This window comes from Monodelphis domestica, chromosome 8 (assembly GCF_027887165.1).
Source record: "Monodelphis domestica isolate mMonDom1 chromosome 8, mMonDom1.pri, whole genome shotgun sequence".
Taxonomy (NCBI): domain Eukaryota; kingdom Metazoa; phylum Chordata; class Mammalia; order Didelphimorphia; family Didelphidae; genus Monodelphis; species Monodelphis domestica.
Genome location: NC_077234.1, coordinates 84044034 through 84063620, shown reverse-complemented (window position 1 = coordinate 84063620; position 19587 = coordinate 84044034). Strand labels below are relative to the sequence as shown.

The window sequence follows — 19587 nt, the reverse complement described above, 5'->3', positions numbered from 1 at the left end:
AATAGATGCCTGAAGTGCAGTCAACTTCAGTCTATGCCTTTCTACAAAGAGAGGCCAATGGCTTCTATTTCCATGAAGAGAGACCAATTATTTTTATTTAACAATGTTTTCCATTATGCTGGGTGCCATTATGAGATGTACCATTTAGTATGCAATGATTTGGAACAATAAAAATGACAAACAAATCAAACCTCACCACCTGATAACTCAACACTTGTTCTTTGCTTCTTCATTCCTCTAGTATTCATTGATGATGGGCTATCTTAAAATTCATCCTTTATTAAACTTAAGAGTCTCAGAAAGTACTCTATCATGCATTAAAACACTTTCCCCCAAAAAGAAACAAATCAGCCTCAAATTAAAACCTTATAATCAAAGATTTGTGAACCCAATAAAACCAGGAACACTTTCTAGCATGCTGAGACCTAAGTGAAAACCAAGTACCACATGGGAATAATCAACATATGCTTGTCCAAACTAATGCCAAGGAAGGCTCATTTGCCTATAATTGAACTCAACCTTTTGAAAGTCAGATATATTCTTCCAAGAACATAAAATGCTAAGAGTTAAAAGAGTAACTTATTTTCTCCTTTGTGACAATAGTGGCAAGTAGGGATCAATATTAAATTCCAAGGAACAAGGTTGCTAACAGATACTAGTATTTAAGAAAAAAAACAATGGCTCAAAGAAAATTCAATTTGGGTAATTCATTTTGAGTCTAATATTTCATAGGTTTTCCCTATAGCAATTCACAGTATTTTCTACTTTTAAGTTTAATTTTAGGAAAAGGTTGTAAGGGATAAATTTTGGGTTGAACTGGATATATTTAATTGGTTGCCAGGGATTTAAATTCTATATCCCAATTAAAATACTCAAGTCAGAATGGAATTTATGGTGGCTTATTTACAATAGAGGGAAGAAATTAAGGGAATGAGAGAGAGACGGAAAGAGAGGTGGCTGTTCTGGCCTGGTCTGAACCAGGCAGGAGTTTAGAGGCCTCAGCCAAAGAAGGGGGGAGGGGGGAAGAGGGAGGGGAAGGGAGGGGAGAGGGAGAAGAGGACAGAGGATTAAATCTAGCACGGCTTCCAACCATGAGGCCTCCTCCAAGATGAGGGGTCTCTCCAGAGGCTAATGACTCTAGAAAGCCAAGGGAAAGGGAGTCCCAAGAGATGGGCCTCTCCAGAGGCTGATGGCTCCAGAAAAGCCAAGGAAAGGGGAGTCAGCCTTTTACTCATCATGTAACGGTCTAAGGGAAGCAGTCTGAGGTCTCATGCTCAAGCTCCTCCATGGTCGAGTTCCACAGCCAAGTCTCTCTCACAGGAAGTGATGTAAAATATAAAGGCAATTCTTTATATCACTTCCTGTGTCTTACATGTATCAATGGTGGCTTAAACTTGGCTTTGGACAGCCCAAGGGGTCAGTCAGTTGTTTCTGATTTGTCACTTGCTAGCACACACGGGTCATAGACCTTCCTCCCCCACACTTAATCCTTAAGTGGGGTATATACATTCCTGGTTTCTAAAATTCTAAAGACTAAGCAGGGTGGAGTAAACCTAAAATTCACAAGGTGAAATGAGAAAGAGACAAAGAGTGACAAAAGATGAAGTATTATATAGATCTCCTTTTAGTGTGTGAAATTAAAAATAATCTCTGAGTTATTTATAGACCCTAGCCTGAAGTAGGATAAGCAAGTTCAAGGTTGTGGTTATAATCTAGTTGTTTCAGCAAAGTACTCAAGAACTACAGTGGTTAATAAATCTGTACAAGCATATTTATCTACATAATGTTTTTGGCTTTACTCTAGAGAAGGAGCAGAATAGAGCCCAACCTCCATTGAAAATGTTTCTGTTTTGCAGATGAGTCACATCAAATTATTTTACAAATGGTTCTGCCATTCTATGAAAACAGAAAATGTACATGGATTAGAAGTCCAGTGTCTGGGTGGGTTGGCAGGATGAGGAGAAGAAACCATGTGCATGGGTGTTCAGCGATGGCTCCAGATCCACAAAGAGAAGTACACCTAAAGAGGGTTTATCATCTATCAGTTATGAGCTTCAGCTCACCTATGGCAAGTGGCCTGGGTTAGAAGGGGGGGGGGGGATTGGGGGTATATTGTTTTTGTGTTTGTTTTTTATAAATCCTCTGCTTCTTACAGAAGCTGAGAAGAAATGAAAGAAAAGTCCTTCTCAAGAAGAATTAGGAAAACCAGTCTCTTAGAAATCACAGAAACCTCTATTCTTAGCAACATTTCCCTAAAGTGAAAAAACTTCTGCTCTTTAGTAGGTGGTTATCTTTTTAGCTAATCAAATATTCCAAATGAAGATTACATTTTAGATCTGGGGATGTGAAAATAACTATAATCTTACCCCAGTAAGAGGCAGAGAAACAAAGGTAAAGAAAGACATTTGCTTGGTTTGTTTCAAATACTTTTAGCTTTAGGGGAAAACTGGACCTGAAAAGAAAACTTCTTCCATTTCAGTAAAGTGATTTTAAGTGCTCTGTGGCCTTCCTGCAGTGGTGCAAATTGAGGTCTATTTAAGGAACTGGCTTCTTTGCTGCACAGTTTGACTTGCCAATATTTCATCAAGATTGGACAATATCACACCCTAAGATGTTTCTGGCACGGGCAGAAGTGATTTCCTCAGAGGATGCACCAGGGAATTGGTTGGCCCTTTCAGTGAAGAAAGGTTCCTCGAACCTGCTGCCAGCTCTAGGAGATTAATTGGCCATTTTGTTATATGCCTTATGTGCAAGACGTTCAACCCAGGATGAGAAACAGAACACATGGGAAAGCAGGATTATTCATTTGGCCTTCAGAAGGCAGAGATCCATGAGTTTTGCATCCAGTTTGCCTGTTGTCTAACAGCAGGGGCAAATGCTGAATGCACTGCACAATGCCATTTATTAGGCTTGAAAACAATAAAGAAGGATCCTATACTTTTCTAAGGCAATCTGGGGTACAAATGGCAACTTTGCATTTTCACTGCATGTGTAAATCCGAATGTTGGTGATCCTCCACACCACCTTGTAGATGTTGGGATGGGAGGGGGACATTGAGTGGAGGCCGGTCAGCCAGGGCAGACAAAGCTGGGCCTTGGTGAAGCTTCACCAGCAGCAGAAAGGCTTCTAGATCTGGGCGGATGTCTTCTTTGGGGAACATGCAGAAAGTGATGGCCGTGGATGGCTTTCTCGTGGGTTTCCCTGGACCCTTGTTTAGCGAGGCCACCTTCATGGGCACTTTGTGAAACAAAGCCAAGCTCCCGTCTCTGTTCCTGGGATGGTCTGAGGCTGGGTAATTCTGTACAGAAAGCGTGTCACAAGAGGAGAGCCATCTGACTCCTCGTGCTTCCAAATGCAGCTCACTACGCTAGTGAGCTCCAAATGCTAGGCTCACTCCTAGCTAGTATCACAGATACACTAATTATAACAAAAGCAAAAAACAAGCTACAGTGACAAGGAACTGGGGGTGGAGGGAGGAAGGCACTTTGCCATTGGAGCACATCTGTTTTATAATAAGCAGGTCTAGAATTCTCTTGTGAAAGATCATGTTCTGCTATCTTCTCTGAGGCTGGAAAATATAAATACTGTATTTCAGGAGCGTGGGGGGGGGGGGTGAGGGGAGATCCAATTATTTGCCTGTCTGCCAGGCTTATTTTAAAATTTCCACCCCTTCTCTTGTGTGCGCAACCCATGTTGAGGAATGGGGAGGAGGAAAGAGAAGAGAGGGAGGGCAGAGTGGTGGTGAAGATAACCTGTTTTTCCAAGGGGAAAAGGCACCAGAAGGCTGCTTATGAAAAGGGCCTGGCCTTTTAACAAGTTTTCATGCCTCAGCTACAGCACTCCGGCTACTGTATAATTCAGAAACTAAACGCCTGGTGGTTAGCTATTAAGTTTAAATGTGTGGTCTGTAGTATGAGGGACTGATGTGAGTCAAGAGGTGAAATGTTCACATCTAACTGCCTGCCAGCACCAGTCAGCTCAGCTATTCCTTTGTGTGAGAGTGACATGAAAATACATGTGCCGAGTTCTGGAGAAGGGAGAAAAGGGATGATACATTCTGGAGGGTTCGGAGTTTTAAAAACTCAGCAACAATCAAGTCACAAAGAAGTCAAAGATTTCTGATCAGAAATGAAATAAACTGGACCTCCCAGGTTGTTTAGGAATTTACCTTCAGTTTCAACATGCTTTACTATCTAGTAGGACTTACACATAATGGAAGGGAATGGAAGCAAATCGTGTTCCAGGGCTACCCCACCTGCCATTTTTATTTCTGTCCCAGTGACAATAGTACCCGTGACCTTGAAAAGGATGCAGTACTGGGAATACCACAACACTGCTGAGCAGCAAAGCAACTAATTACTTTTCCTATTTATTGAAGCACTCATGATTTTATATTAAAGTAGATATATTTTCTAGCATTGTTTTCCCTTTAAAGTAGTATATTGGTTATTACTTTATTCTTAGTACTCAAGTAGTATAAATAAAATGGACCAAAAAGCTGTGGGCAAGTCACTTGACCCCCATTGCCTAGCCCTTACCAGCATTTCTGACTTGGAACCAATACACAGTATTGATTCTAAGACAGAAGGTAAGGGCTTAAAAAAACCCGACAAAACATGAAAGCAGAGTTGGAATGAAGTGGTAGGTGAGACACCTAAATGACACAGCTCTGGTGGAAACCAAGACAGAAGGTTATTGGGAAGAATTTATAGGCAATACAGTGATTTTCCTTTAAAGTCAATGAAGGCATCTTCTCCTGGAATAGGATCATTACAGATGGTATTTACCAGTCTATTAGTTGCAGCATTGAGTAAAATTATAGAATTTCTTCCAAGTCCAGCCCCATTAAAAGTCATAAATATTACCCCTGTGGACAGAACACTGGGTTTTTCTGTGGCATTTCTGATTTAAAATAGCTGTGACTATGGTAAATATGGTCTAAGGCCACCCAATGAAGAGAATGCTGTTGGGATATATGTCAACAATCTGATTAATTTTTTCATAGAAATCTTATCTTTTATAAGGAAGCAAAATTTATAAGTATAACTTAAAAATCAGAGTTAGCTCCATTCAACTGGGATGAATGCTGCCAGAAGAAGCACCTGTGAGTGACTTCTAAATTATTCTGCTTTGTTTAGGTGAAATACGGACAGGGGGATTGTTGTTCCTATGGCAGAAACTAAGATGGGGGGATATAACCAGTGACAGAGGGTCTGGGAAGGAGCCAAGAGGAATCACTGTATTCAGAAAACTTTCCCATGAAACAGATGCTTCAGCTTCTGTGAAGGTTAAAAATAAATAACAACAACAAAAATCACCCGAAGCACTGCTGTTGCTTACTAAATGACAACCCTAGAATGAAATAATAAGCAAGGCAGAAAATGTTTCTGCCTATACAATAAAACAGCTCTGGAGGGCCCCAAAGAAAAAAGTCTGTGACCTCTAAAGCATTGGGTACAAACTACATCTTGCTTGAGATGAAGCAGCTGAACATCATCACAAAATGTAATTCGGCTAGTAGTAATTTGCAAGCCGTGAAGGCTCCACGGTCCTTTTGACAGTCCCTATGCACATAGGAAAACATCTACATCTACGTGTCAGCATCTCTAGCTAAAGGACAGTCACCTCTTCCTGCCATCATATGTGCCTGGCTTGTCAGAAGTTGTTCTGCCACCTGTCATCGCACCAGCAGGTCATTCTCCCCCCAGGGCTTGTGGCTGGCGGTCATGTGTTCTGATAAGACAGCTCAAACATGCTGCACGCCTCTTCCAGGCTCTCATCCATATTTAGCCTCCTCCAGAAGGATTTCTGCTTCTTTTGCAGCTCTCGTCGGACACACCTGGGACAAGGGACTGACTTCACTTTGCACTCCGCGTGGAAAACTGCCCCACAGCTTTCACACCTGTAAAACGCAAGCAGGGACATGAATGAGGGGAACACAATCATGTGATGCCCAGAGCCCCTCCCTGGCAGATCCTGGACCATTTCAAATATATGCTTTTGATGTAATTAGGGCAGAATGCAATATTTTACACAACCATACATAATACCTACCTGTGAACAGCTAATACAGTTGGGTTGCTTTTTCTTTCTTAAGAGTCAAAGTTTTATTTCATTTGGGTAAAAAATTCTTTCCCTTTCAGAGAGTTAGCCCTTCAGGAGTACACAACTCTGGGGGGCTCAGAAATCAACCAGTATTTCTCAAGTTATAGGTAATAACAGCCAAGTTACAGCATCTTTTGCTTTTCCCACATGTGAAAAGGAACATTGTTAGTCACAATAAAGAGTAGGAGGAAATAGCTAAAGAATGACCGTGAACTTGACTGCCAATAGAAAGGGAACAATTTCTATGAAATAGTTTTAAGAGTTTACAGGAGTTAAGTGGCTTCCCCTTAACTCAAAACCCCTAGCTGAGACCCTGAAATGCTAAAATAATTCAATCTTGTCATTCTGAATTTCATTCCGACAATTCATAGAAATAGAGTAAACTTAAAGTCCATCTTTACAAAACAAAGAGAAGCATAAAAAGAGAAGAATAACAGGCTTAAAAAAACATAATAATTTAGAGAGATGAAACATTCCACAAGAATGACTAGTTTGTTGTTTAGCTAAGTGAAAGCCAGTTCATGGTTTCTGAATGGGTTGTTTCTTCTGAAAACTTTAATAATCTATAATTGACAAGCATAACTAAAGAGGGTGGAATGAATAGCCTGAATCCTTAGATTAAGTTCTCATCCTTCTCCTTACAAGTGCCAGCAGCACTTTGTTTCTCCTAGGAGTGACGAGAAGACTGCATTTATTAGTTCTACCAGGGCTTGGTGGGAACCCTATACTGGTCCACAGCGCTGGACTAGAGCAAGGGCTTTGAGTAGGAATGAGAGTTAGGAGATAAAAGAAATCAAATCCTTGAGGGTGGAACCTGTGATTTATACTTGTTCAGCATTCTTTTCTGCCTGTTTCTCACAGATGAGTAAGTGAAAGAGATCTCAGAGTCTAGTTAGGAGATTACAGCAGGGATGCTGAGGAGCTGGCAAGGAGAGAGATGTAAGTGGTGGCCAACTATAAAGAATAGTTCACTCTTCCCTCCTCATCACTGAGGGGTATCTGGAAAAGGCAGTGACTAAATGTAGTTCTGTTGGGTGTTGGAATTAGGGACATTGGGAACAGACAATGCTTTTATATGTGCCAAAGGGTGGTTGGAAGTTGGTCTAAGGTCCCTGAATGCTACAGTAAAGCAGAGGAGATAGTGGAAAAAGTGAGAGTAGAGAGAAGAATGATCAGGCCCATGATACTTTGGTGTTTGCCTTGGCTCTCCAGAATGTGTAAGAGTCTGTATACAGAGAATAGGGGTTTATAGCCTTACTATTATAAATTCTTTTTACAGAGATTATACCAATATAATTCAAGCAATAAGAAGAGTCATGACATCAGGTTCTGTCTAGGACAGTTTATCTGAGCTTAGTCCTTGGTTTCTATTCCCGAGAAACCTACTGGTGGGAAATAGGGTAGAAGGGTTGGGCAATGCAGTCACTGCTACACTTAGGGCTCAGCAAAAGACCAGTGAATGTGGTGATCACTCCTTTCCCCATACCAAATTATTTGATGACTCAGTGATGAAAACATCTTCTGTGCCCTCATCCCCCCACCCCCTCCCAAAGTGAAAGGAGACCTTTTGGGACTGGGCTAACTTTTCTTTAAGACACAGTGCTATAATTTTTTTTTTTTTAGCCCATATGCTTTTGTGAGCTAGGCAGCTACGAGGGGCTACACTTGAGTAAGGAAAGCCTTTGATGAAGGAGGAAATCCTACTACTAGAAACTACTCTAGGTTTAAGAAGGAGTTCTGTTCAGTGTATAGTTATCTATCTAGGACCCAGGATGCCATAGCTCCAGTGGTAGGTATTAATCAGGGTGTGAGTCTCTTTCTTGAATACACAAAAGAGTTTTGCCAGGGGATAATCATTTTGGGCTGGGCTCAAGGAGGAAGTTTTGGTGGAGATCTTTAAGAAGGGCTTGAATTTATAAATTGCTTAGGCTACCTACTTCAGATAATTTCGCAGATGTGATGAATATGCATGTTTAGTAATAGAATCAATCTTTCAACAAACATTTTTAAATATGGGGACATTAGAGGAGAAGGTGAGCATGAGAATGAAAGGAGGAGAAAAGTGGGGAGAAAAATAAGATTAAATAGGCAAGAAAGTTCTGAACCTATGCATTTGTAGGCTAATTAGTAATGACAGATTTCTAAGGATTATAAATATAAGGGATGCCATAGCCTAGGCCCATGTTGGTGAACCTATGGCACACATGTTAGAGAGGGCTGTTCTCCTTCCCCTCTCCATGAATGCCTGAGGACATTTCTCACATCACCCTTCCCTCTGCCCAGCAGCCCAATGGGATCACTTCTTCCCTCCCCTGTCTGGGTTAAGGTGGGGGGCTCACATGTGCATGAAGGTTGCAATTTGGGCATTTGTTCTCTAAAAGGTTCACCATCATTGGTCTAGGCTTTCAGTGCATTTGCTCTGGGTCATATGGTTCACCATCAAAGTTAGTGGTCCTGAGTTTAGGAAGGAAAAGGGAAATCTATAGGTAGTTAGGAGAAGCCAGGGAAATAGCCACTGGCGATTAGCTAGACACCTCAACTCCCCAGATTTTTTTGGATTAGGGCCATCCAAATTTGGTTTCATTGATGGAATACTTCTAAATTCAGGCCTCCTGCTCAGTTGAATTAACCCTTGCAAAAAGGCAGCATGATAATAAGAAAGAGCAATAGACTTGGAGTTAGAAGGTTGGTTGCTGCCACTTATTGTGTGTTTGTGACATCTCAGTTGAATTATCTGTAAAATGAAGGAGGTAGAAGATGATATCTAAGGTTCCACAGACAACTTTTTTATAGTCTGAGAAAGGCGGACAAAAGGTAGCTTGAAATAAGTTATTAGTTCCTATGTAGAAGACTATAGAATGGATCCTCAGTTACCCAGCAAGGAGGAATAATGGAATTTTTAGAATTTTAGACAGGACCTCATGGGCCTATATAGTTCAACCCTCATTTGAAAAGGGATTCCATCTACAATATACCTAACAAGTGGTCATCAACCTTTGCTTAAAGCCCTTAAGTAAAAGAGAACCTACTACCCCAAGGCAGCACATTCCATTAGGGGATACTGTTCTATTTTTTCTTTATGTAATGTCCCAAACCATCTTTGTACTTTTTAGCTATTACTCCTACTTTCAGCCTCTGGTACCAAGCATGAGAAATCTAACACTCTTCTAGGTGATAGTCTTTTAAATACTTGAAATCAGATATCAAATCCATCCCAAGTCTTCTTTTCACAGGCTATATCCTGTTCCTCCAGTAGATCCCTATATGACATCCTTCACCATCTTGGTTACTCTAACCTGGGCACTTTTCAGTTCATCAGTGTCTATACTAAGATGTATTTCCAAGAACTGAACACAACATTCTAGATGTCATCTGACCAGGGCCAATTCCATATTAGCTATTTTTGTTCTGTCCTTTCTAGTCCAATGAAAATTTTATTTAATTGAGAAAACAGACACAAAGCAAGCATTGCAATCTTTCCATCCTATTCATCCTGAATCACTGTCCTATACTTGCCTTGATCTTTATCTCCTGGAAGAGTTAAAATCCATTTTGGTCATGCTTAGCATTCCTTGATAGCCTTGGCTTATTCTGGGCTTTTGCATTCTTGTTACTATTTTTTAATTGATGCTCTTTGTTTTGTGATACTCTGTGTCCCACTATGGTCCCTTTATTCAGAGCTTTTCAACACTCCAAACTCTTCTGATCCCAAAGGAATTATGAACCAGATGAAGAGCAATCAATGAGAAGAACTGTTAGATTAGATTCTAACTACTACAGCTGAATTGTTGAATTAGCCGAACTTTATTTCCACTCTTTATTCTCTAAGGGAAAGAGACTAGGCAACCTAAGACCTGAAATTGTTCTGGGCTAAAATGAAGGAAGAGGATCTAACATTCTGATGGGTTCTATTCCATAAGGTTCCCATTGTATAGTGCGAAGGGGCAATGATCCCTGGTCTATAATTCTGGTTTACACTGCTTTGACCAAGTAGCTGGACATTGTTCTGGGGAGAGATTGCCTTTGCCATATATGCACAATCTGCTTGAATCTTCTGCCTAATCATCACTAAGGCTACACCAATGGGTCTATCCTCAACTTCCATGCATTACCCTAAGGTTTCATTTTCCCTTTTAAGACTACCTTGATGTCTAAACTGATTCATGTGTGTGATAAATGGTGGTGTCCTAGATTCATACCAGGTCATGTCCCAAGGTAAAACTAACAGTAAGCTCCTATTTCTTTTATAAATAGAAACAGTTATTTTTTTCAAATGGTTTCAATGAAGATGGTCCAACTATCACAAGTGTAGAAAATGTTAAACAGCTTATGCATGAAATACTGAGTTTTTAAATAAATAATCAATGAAATGGAAGTATTTATTATAACTCAGTCTCTTAGGACTTTGCAACCCTAAGAAGCTGATGACTAATTAATATAAGAAAGGTCTCTATATTATTAAACCTAAAACCACAGATTAAATACTTCATTGCTCTCCACAAAAACTCAATGTTGAAGAACTAGACTGAGATTGGAACTAACAATATAGGAATAATACCATGAATATGGAAAATGCCAGTTATATGAGCAATTCATGGTCTTTAAAAAGCATAATCTCATATAAAATTAACATGCCATTATTATATTATTATATTTACTTAAATACTTCAAGGACCTTTGATTTCAGTAGTGTTTATCATTGAAGAATGTTACTCCCCCCACTTCCACTCCATTCATGCCCTACTAGATTGTTTAATGAGTTTCTGATGCTTACAGCATTGTTAATGTTGTGGCCAATCTTTCTGTGTTGACTTTGTGGATGATTCCTTCTGAATTTAGCTAGGCTTATTTTCATATGACAGGTAGATTACTATGCTTGTACCTGAAAATTCTCCAGCTTTGCTGGAACCTACAAGAGCTTATTTTCTTGAGAAATAGTTTTTGAGAATCAAGTTCAACTTCACACTATGATGACACATCAGAGTGTATAGACAGAAAATAATTAAACTCCTTAATGCACATTTTTCCTAGCTGAATTGTAGCAAAAATGCTATTCTTTTGATAACTCATTATGTCCTTTCACCAAAATAGGATGAGAAATTAAAGCATAAAACTGCACTAAGACTTTTGGGGTACAAAGCATTATACAAAAGTCCATCCATCCATATGTAAAGTCAGTTATTATATATTGTCTTGAACCTGAATCAGTATAGAGCAGTAGTGTCTAATTTAAATAGAAGGGACTGAATATTGACTTAGAAAACCATGTTAACATTATCAATGTTGTACTGTATTTTTATTTATGATGTTAAACATTTCCCACTTATATTTAATCTGGTTTTCTGTGAGGAAACTCCTATTAATGCAATATACAAATGCTCTATAATCCATAGTGAGAGATGAGGTGCCATGACTTAACCTGGGACCCAGAGGTTCCATATATGAAAGAAATAGACTTGAGCCCAGGTCTTCCTGACTCAAAGTTCAGCACTCTAGACCCTCTACTATGCTGCCTGGTATTGATGTAATGCTTAGTGCATAAGCATGATTGACAGGCAGAGAATCTCCAGAGCTGGCAGGAGAAAAGTTCCAAACCATTGGGGAGACAGTTGACTTCACTTGGGAGTCTGCAGCTGAAAGGGAAGCATATCTGAGCTCTCGTGGACACCTTTGGATCATCTTTCAAGTAGCTCTCTTAAGCAGGAGTGGATAGGAGGTTTTCAATACCCTTAGGTGGACTTAAGGGACAATACTGGGAGATCTAGCCATTCTCTGAACCATCTAGGACTCCTCATCTGGACTTCAGCCTCTACTTGCCAAAAGACTCTATATGTAAGATCTCTGAACTTTCTATTGAACTGGCCCTTAAGAGTTTATTGTAGTTAAAATAGGATTATTAGATAGTGGCTTACTGTCAAGTAATAGGAGCAACTGGAAAACCAGAGAAAGTAGCAAAATTACAACCTAAAATGATTACTTTAGGTCCTTTATCTGTGGAGAATGCATTTTTTTTTTGTATGCCAGACTACCCTATGAATCTTCGTGGTAGGGATTTATTGTGTAAATTATGAGCATCAATCTAATGTACTGATACTGGGGATATATCATTCCATCTACCAGAAGAATCTCTGAGAGTTTTTACATTGCTATTCTTAGATTCAGTCAGTATAGAGGACGAGTTGGATTCCATCTATCCTATTCCGGAGGTTATCCCTGAAGATTTATGGTCAAAGTCTTCCACAGATGTAAGTCTATTGAAATCAGCTATTCCTGTAAGGTTAAGGACTAAGGAAGGACCAGTTCCTTGTGAACTTCAATATCCCAATATCCCTTAAGTACAGAAGCAATAGAGGGTATCAGACCAATCATTGAATCCCTAATCCAACAAGGAATCATAATACCTTGCTTCTCAGAATATAAATACACCTATTCTTCCAATAAAAAAGCTAAAGCTAGATCAGAATGGCACAATAGTCTACAGATTCATCAAGGATTTGAGAGCTGTAAACAATCATGTGGTAGAGACACATCCTATTGTACCAAGCCCAGCTGCTATAATCTTTTCAATTCCAAGTCAGGCAAGATTTCACCGCAGTAGATTTATGCTCAGTGTTTTTCTCAATACCAATCCATGAGGATTCTCAAAAGATCTTTGCTTTTACCTGGGATAAAACTAAGTAGACTTGGACTTGAATGCCCCAGGGATTCACAGATTCCCTGAGCCAGTTCTCACAAATTTTGAATAGATTACTTAAAACCATAACATTCAAGGAAAGTAAAATAGTTCATTTTGTTGATTATATTCTCCTAACATCTTCAAGTGCTAAGGTGTGTTTAAGAGATAGCAAGATTCTTTTGATTGAATTATATAAATGTGGTCATAAAATCTCCAAGGCAAAATTACAGTGGGTTTTGCATCGAGTGCAATATCTTGGATTTGTATTATCAGAGGGTTTCAGAAGTATCACACAGAAAAGAATACCTGACATCCAGAAACTGAGTGTACCTAAGACCAAGAAGCAACTCAGAGCTGTTTTTGGAACAACTGGTTTCTGTGGACAATGGATACCTTGGTATAGTGAAATAATTAAGTGTTTAATGGATCTAACCAGGAATACAGAGCCAGAACCTCTGAAACTCAAACCTGAACATCTGCAAGCTTTAAGTAAGCTTAAAGAAACAATTTTATCTGCCCCAGCTTTGGGTATCCTGGACTATACAAAACCTTTTCAACTACTTATCAATGAAACAAAAGATATTGCTTCTGGTGTACTAACACAGACTTTAGGACAAAGTTATCATCCAATTGGATATTATAGTTGTCAGTTTGTATCATCCTATGAAATGCTCTTTGGACATGCTCCACTACAGGCAAAGACTTGTAAGACAGTCTATACATCACTCTTAGGAAGACAATGTCAATTTGCTTCCTATTTAAGTGCTTTACAATGACAACTTAAAGAATTACATGATATGGGAGTGTTAATTCAAGCTGATCCAAAGGATTATTCTCTTCATAATTTCAAACCAGGAGAGATGGTATATGTGAAAAATTTTGCTAAAATATCAGCAACACAAGAGAGTTGGGTAGGTCCTTACACCTTTGTGTTAGTTTCTCCATCTTCAGTAAAAGTTTGGGTTAGATATTCATGGTATCATTGTTCACACAAAATTAGCACATGGTATAAATAATGAAAATGTACAAATCAATAAAAAAGAAAATGAAGAAGAAAAAGTGGAATGTGAGAATCATCAGTCAAATTGAGTCTGCAGTCAAAAAGATCAGTAAGGAGAGGACCATTCCAGTGGAAGAGGATAGAAGAGGACAATGCAGATCAAGAGGAGAATTCAGGAAATTAATGGACATTATTAAAAGACTGAAAACTTTTAAATTTAAGGACTCCAGAAAATTTGTAGTGAAGGGGATCACAGGATTAAAGGACTAATGAATTAAAATTTGGGGTAATCTATTATAACACAAAACAATATAACATATTCATAAGCAAACATAAATATACTTCCTACCATGGAGTTGGAGAAAAAGAATTTCTAAATCAAGACAAGATGAGAAGGAAAGATATGAAGTAGTGGTAAGTATATTACATGCAACAGTAACATATGTAAAATGGAGATTTGAACCCTAGGCTTCAATCCCCAGAAGTCGTTGGTATTTCCCAGAATTCCCTATAATCTCACCTGAGTTTCCACCTGGGCAGGATCACAATGAGTATTTAACTGGCGGTAACACCTACCTCTCCCTCTTCTATGATCTCTTCTCCTGCTCGGCCATTTGCAAGATGTAATAAGTAAGCTTTGAATGGGCTAATAAGCCCTAGGCACGTGGTTTTATTATTTTGTATTTCTTTGTTCCTTGATTTCTAATAATCTTTAATAAACCTCATAAAATATAATATTTTATTAGTAGAAATATAATTTTTAAATTACTAGAGGCTAAATTTAATTATTAAACATAACACTGACATTACACTAGCAAAACAACATGACATTGCAAAAGTAACAACATAAAACATAAACACAAATACATAAACATGGTTAGGTTACATTGAATCACTATTTGGATGAGAGAAACAATGTATAGTTAGGATACTAACAATGTTATAATTAGCTATAAATTAATTAGTTACTAAGAAAACTTAACTACTTGGATAATTAGTTTTAGTATAGAAATTTGGTTAGTCAGAAGAATTTTGAAGATTGGGATTTAGTTAGTAAGATAAATAAGAAGATTAGATACTGATTTGCATTACATAACAACATATATTACACAACACAAATAACATAACATCATATATCAAACAAAATTGTAAATATAGATGTAAATATATATAAGTAGTGTGTATAATACTTAGACTAGTAAATGAATAGTATTATATTGTATGTATATATGTAACTTATACATATCATATGTGTAAAGATGGAGTGTATATGTGTATGTGTAGCATACATGTATATATTGTATGTATGTACTATGTCTATGTAAATTATATAAATAGATCACTTATGCATAACTTTAACTATTGTTACATGTAGTTTGCATAAGTGAGTTTGTTTTGGTTTAATTTCTGTTGTGTTTATTGTAATTTTCAAAAAATTTTCTCTAAGTTTGACGTTAATGCATTACAACGGTAGTAGAATTTTCTGTATTAGTTGATAAGAGTCATATTTATGAGTTTAAGGTTTGCATGGAAGTTGTGTTCACCTTTTGCTTTTGATGTTATTTGCTTGTTGTGCTTTTGCATATGTTTGAAATTTGTACTTGTTCATTATTTGATTCCTTTTTTCCCTTTCCTTGATAAAATCCCTAGAAATAGGTTAGAATTATATAGATTAAGATAGTTGAGTGTAGGTGGTTTGTTGTTTTGGGTAGATATCTTAGTTTAGGTAATCTGTTTTTCACAAATGCCAAAATAGTGTTTTCAACAGGATTTAGGCTTTGTGCAAAAGGGGAACTGTTGCAATATAATGCTTAGTGCATAAGCATGATTGACACGCAGAGAATCTCCAGAGCTGGCAGGGGAAAAGTTCCAAACCATTGGGGAGACAGTTGACTTCACTTGGGAGTCTGCAGTTGAAAGGGAAGCATATCTAAGCTCTCGTGGACACCTTTGGATTATCTTACAAGCAGCCCTCTTAAGCAGGAGTGGATAGGAGGTTTTCAATACTCTTAGGTGAACTAAGGGACAATATTGGGAGATTCAGCCCTTCTTTGGACCATCTAGGGCTCCTCATCTGAACTTCAGTCTCTTCTTGTCAAAAGACTCTATATGTAAGATCTCTGAACTTTCTATTGGACTGGCCCTTAGGAATTTATTGTAGTTAAGATAGGATTATTAGATAGTGCCTTAAAATAGGGGTTAAGCTGTCAGATCTCCCTCTCCTTCTCTGAAAATAAAATCAAAATATTTAAATTTTAATCCCTATGTGTTTTCCATCCTAATCCCTTCCAAATGAATATTGTTCTTTCATTGGCCAGAACTGTCATCATCTACTAAACTTTCTATGTCTTATCTATAAAATACATTAATTAGTGTTATTTTGCATTTATTGATGAGTACTTAGATTGATGAGTGCTTAATCACTGAAGTATACCTCACCAGGCCTTGGAGGAGTAAAGTAATAAGCAGGGCTAAGGAAGGTTTACTATAACTTTATAATAGATTCAGTACACTTGGCAGGCTAGGCATGAAAAATACATATAATTGAGAAATATGCTCATTAGTGGCATAGTGAAAAGGACCCTGGGACTGCCTACTAGTTTTTAATATCCCAAATTAGGTGACAAATTAAGTGCTAAAAGTTCATTAATTTTGAAAATTGTTAGAATAGTGCAGCTGGAGGGGCTTCTGTGATCATCTAACCCAATCACCTCATTTTACACATGAGAAAATGAGATGCACAAAGAGGGAGTGACTTGCTTAAGGACACATAGTGAGTCACTTACAGAACTAGGATTGAACTCAGGACTAGTGCTACTTTCTCTGCACCGCATTATTTAATATTGTTTTTTTCCTAATATTGTGTTGAAGCCTGGTTGTCTGTGAGACTGAACGGAGAGCTAATTACTCATCTACCATTTTTGGAGCCTGGTGCTTAGCTGGTCAATGCTGCCACACTAGCAGGGATTATCTGCCCTCTCTCATACTCCTGCCAGTAGGGAGTAGGATCCTCTCTGGGTTGCTTATCAGCTTTGTGTCCTTGTTTTCTCCCTGTTATTGGGAATAAAGGACTGAGTCTGGTGGTCCTCATGTTTCTCTGTCTTGGTGCTAGCAATGACAATGGAAAACTGAGTATAGGAGGGGTTCCTTGACCCACCAAAGGGTTTGCTTTGTGCCTATTGGTTACACCTCTGCAGGCTCCTGTCATTAAGCTGATACTAATGGCAACTTTATCAAATTATTTCCCTTCTCCTTCCCCTCCTCAGTCCCCTGGACTAGCGAGTGATTTATAAGGAACATAATTCTGTATTCTTCTAATGTCACTCACTTATCTTCACTGATAGCAAAGTCCCCAATGAATAGGGAGATTGAGTCTTATCAGAAATTTCTGGTGCAATGAACACCCATGGGATGATGGAAAGACCAAGTACACCTGCTTATTTGAGCCAAAGGTCAGTAACTGAGACCAAAGGTCAGTAACTGAGAAAAGTAGGAGATAAAAATGAATGATTTCAAAATCAAATTCTATTTTTAGACAATTTGTAACCTGCATGAACAGTGTAGTGTGTAAAATGAACAAACAAAAGACCTTCCCAAGCTCAGGGAATCTACTGTTTATCTACTTTTCTTCACATGGAACGAAAAACAAAAGGGAGAGAAGAAGAAAGAAAACATCAAGTAGAATTTAAGGAGCACCAGGCATTGAAAAGTTGAACACTGCTGTGCTCTGCTTACCATAAAATACATATATATTGTTAACCTAAAAGGTGAATTCAGAGAAAGAGGAAAATAGTGAGTGAATACTGTATTACAAAAGATCCTTCAAAATTGAAAAGCTTCTGTACAAACAAAATGAATGGATAAGTTGGGTAGGAAATAATATTTTTCAGAAATATCTCAGAAAAGAGTTTGGTATACAAGATAATTAACAGAAACACATAAGATCAAACAATATGAACAAATAGTTCTTAAAAGAAAAGTGTAAAACTTAATATTTATATGAATGTTAAAATCTTTAATAAGACAAAAACAAATGAAAACAACTCAGTAAATTGGTAAAGATAAGGTAAAATGAGACTAGTCAGTGTTAGAGGGGTGGTGGGAAGATAGGCACGCTTGTATCGTGCATATAGTTATGAATTAGAAAAAACATTATGGAAAACAATTATCAAAACCAATCCAATAATACTTATTAGGTGTCTACCATGTGCTAAGCACCAGGGATTTAATTAAGAAAAAGACAGTGTCTGTCTTCAAGGAACTTATAGTCTAAAAGGGGAGATTGCACACAAAAGGAGACAGGAAAGTGAATGAGAGGTAGAGGAATGAGACACCAGGTAGTACAGGTGCCAGGGTATCTTGTTTTGTGGAGCTGAAATAAGGCAAGGCAGCAGATACTAATTGGAAATGCAAATAAAGTGCCTAAATATTCATAGTCTTTAACTCAAAGATTGCACTATTAGGCATATTCTCCAAGGAGATCACTGATAAGAAGATATACCAAAATATTTATAACATACTTTCTGTGGTAGCCAAGTAGCTGCCCATTGAATGGAAAATGACTCAACAAATTCTGGTAGAGTATATGAACGTAATAGAATATTACTGTGCTATAAGAAATGATTATTATGAGGAATACAGAGAAGCATGGAAAGACATGAACTGATACAGAGATAGCAGAGCCAACTCCCTCCCCCACCCCCAGAATATAGACATCACTACAATAATGTAACTGGAAAGAACCAGCACAAAACAATTGAAAGTGAATGTTGCAAAATTATAAGGAACAAGAATGGTCCCAACCCCTCTATATTCCTTTGCAGAGGTATGGAGCACATAGGAATAGAACATTACATGTATTTTCAATTCGTTATTTGGTTTTGTTGATTATTTTCTTTTTCATTTTTTCTTTTACTTAAAAATATTCTTTGTTATATAGAATGGCTCACTGGGAGATAGAAGAAGAGAGATACAGGAGAGATTAAGGAGATTTAAAAACATTTCAATATAACTTGTTTTTAATCAAAGAAATCTTCATTTTACAAATGGATTCACTAGTTCCTTTTCAAAAGTGGCTCTTCTTTTTAATTTGAGGCAATTTATGGTCATAGACCCTTTTTAGGAACATGTTTTTTTGTCTGAGACAGGGAACTACCAACAATCATGCCTTCTTTGATGGAAATGAAAGAAAAAGTTCTCTTATTGTGATAAGAAAATGAAAGGAATGGAAGTGAGGGAATTTGCCAGTGTCCAAACCAAATTTCTGAAGGGCAGGTGAGTTAATGGAATCCTCAGATAGTTTCAGTGGTAACAGAAATTCTTCACTTCCATCTTCCAAGGAGACAAAGCATTTTTCTACCTGTACTCCTGGAAACTTTTCCAGAACACCAATGCCTCTAAGAAATCATGATTAGGGTAGGAAGTGGTGAAGCAGCACTAAACTGGTCTATGGTTCAGCAACCATCTTCTCTTTACGATGCCAATCTTTATGGTCAAAAAGTAAAGATAAGAGACAGAATTCTATTTAGCCTAGCAAGGAGACAAAGGACTTCCTCAGGAGTCAGAGGGGAAGAAACCTTCAGAGGATCACTTTAGATCAAAACAAGGCTGGATTGGGACTTAAATAATTGTCAATGTTGAAGAGTTTCTGGTTGGCAGTTGGAAAGTGTTCTTCCTTTTACAAAACAAACAATGAATACAGAATTACAAGGGGGAATGATCACTGTTTTTAAGAACACTGTGATCTTTCAATTCAGAATCCTCTATTTTACTGTAACTTATTATGACAACTCTGCACAACTGAAAG

General features: G+C 38.0%; 1 protein-coding gene across 1 annotated transcript in view; it reads right to left on the bottom strand.

The window, feature by feature from the left end:
* Positions 1-2115: 2115 nt before the first annotated feature.
* PLEKHM3 (pleckstrin homology domain containing M3) overlaps positions 2116-19587 on the bottom strand; it is a 248881-nt gene continuing 231409 nt past the window's right edge. The window contains exon 8 of the mRNA XM_001365586.4: positions 2116-5902. Coding sequence (XP_001365623.2) covers positions 5725-5902 — 178 coding nt within the window. The 3' untranslated portion in view covers positions 2116-5724. The remainder of the gene's footprint in view (positions 5903-19587) is intronic.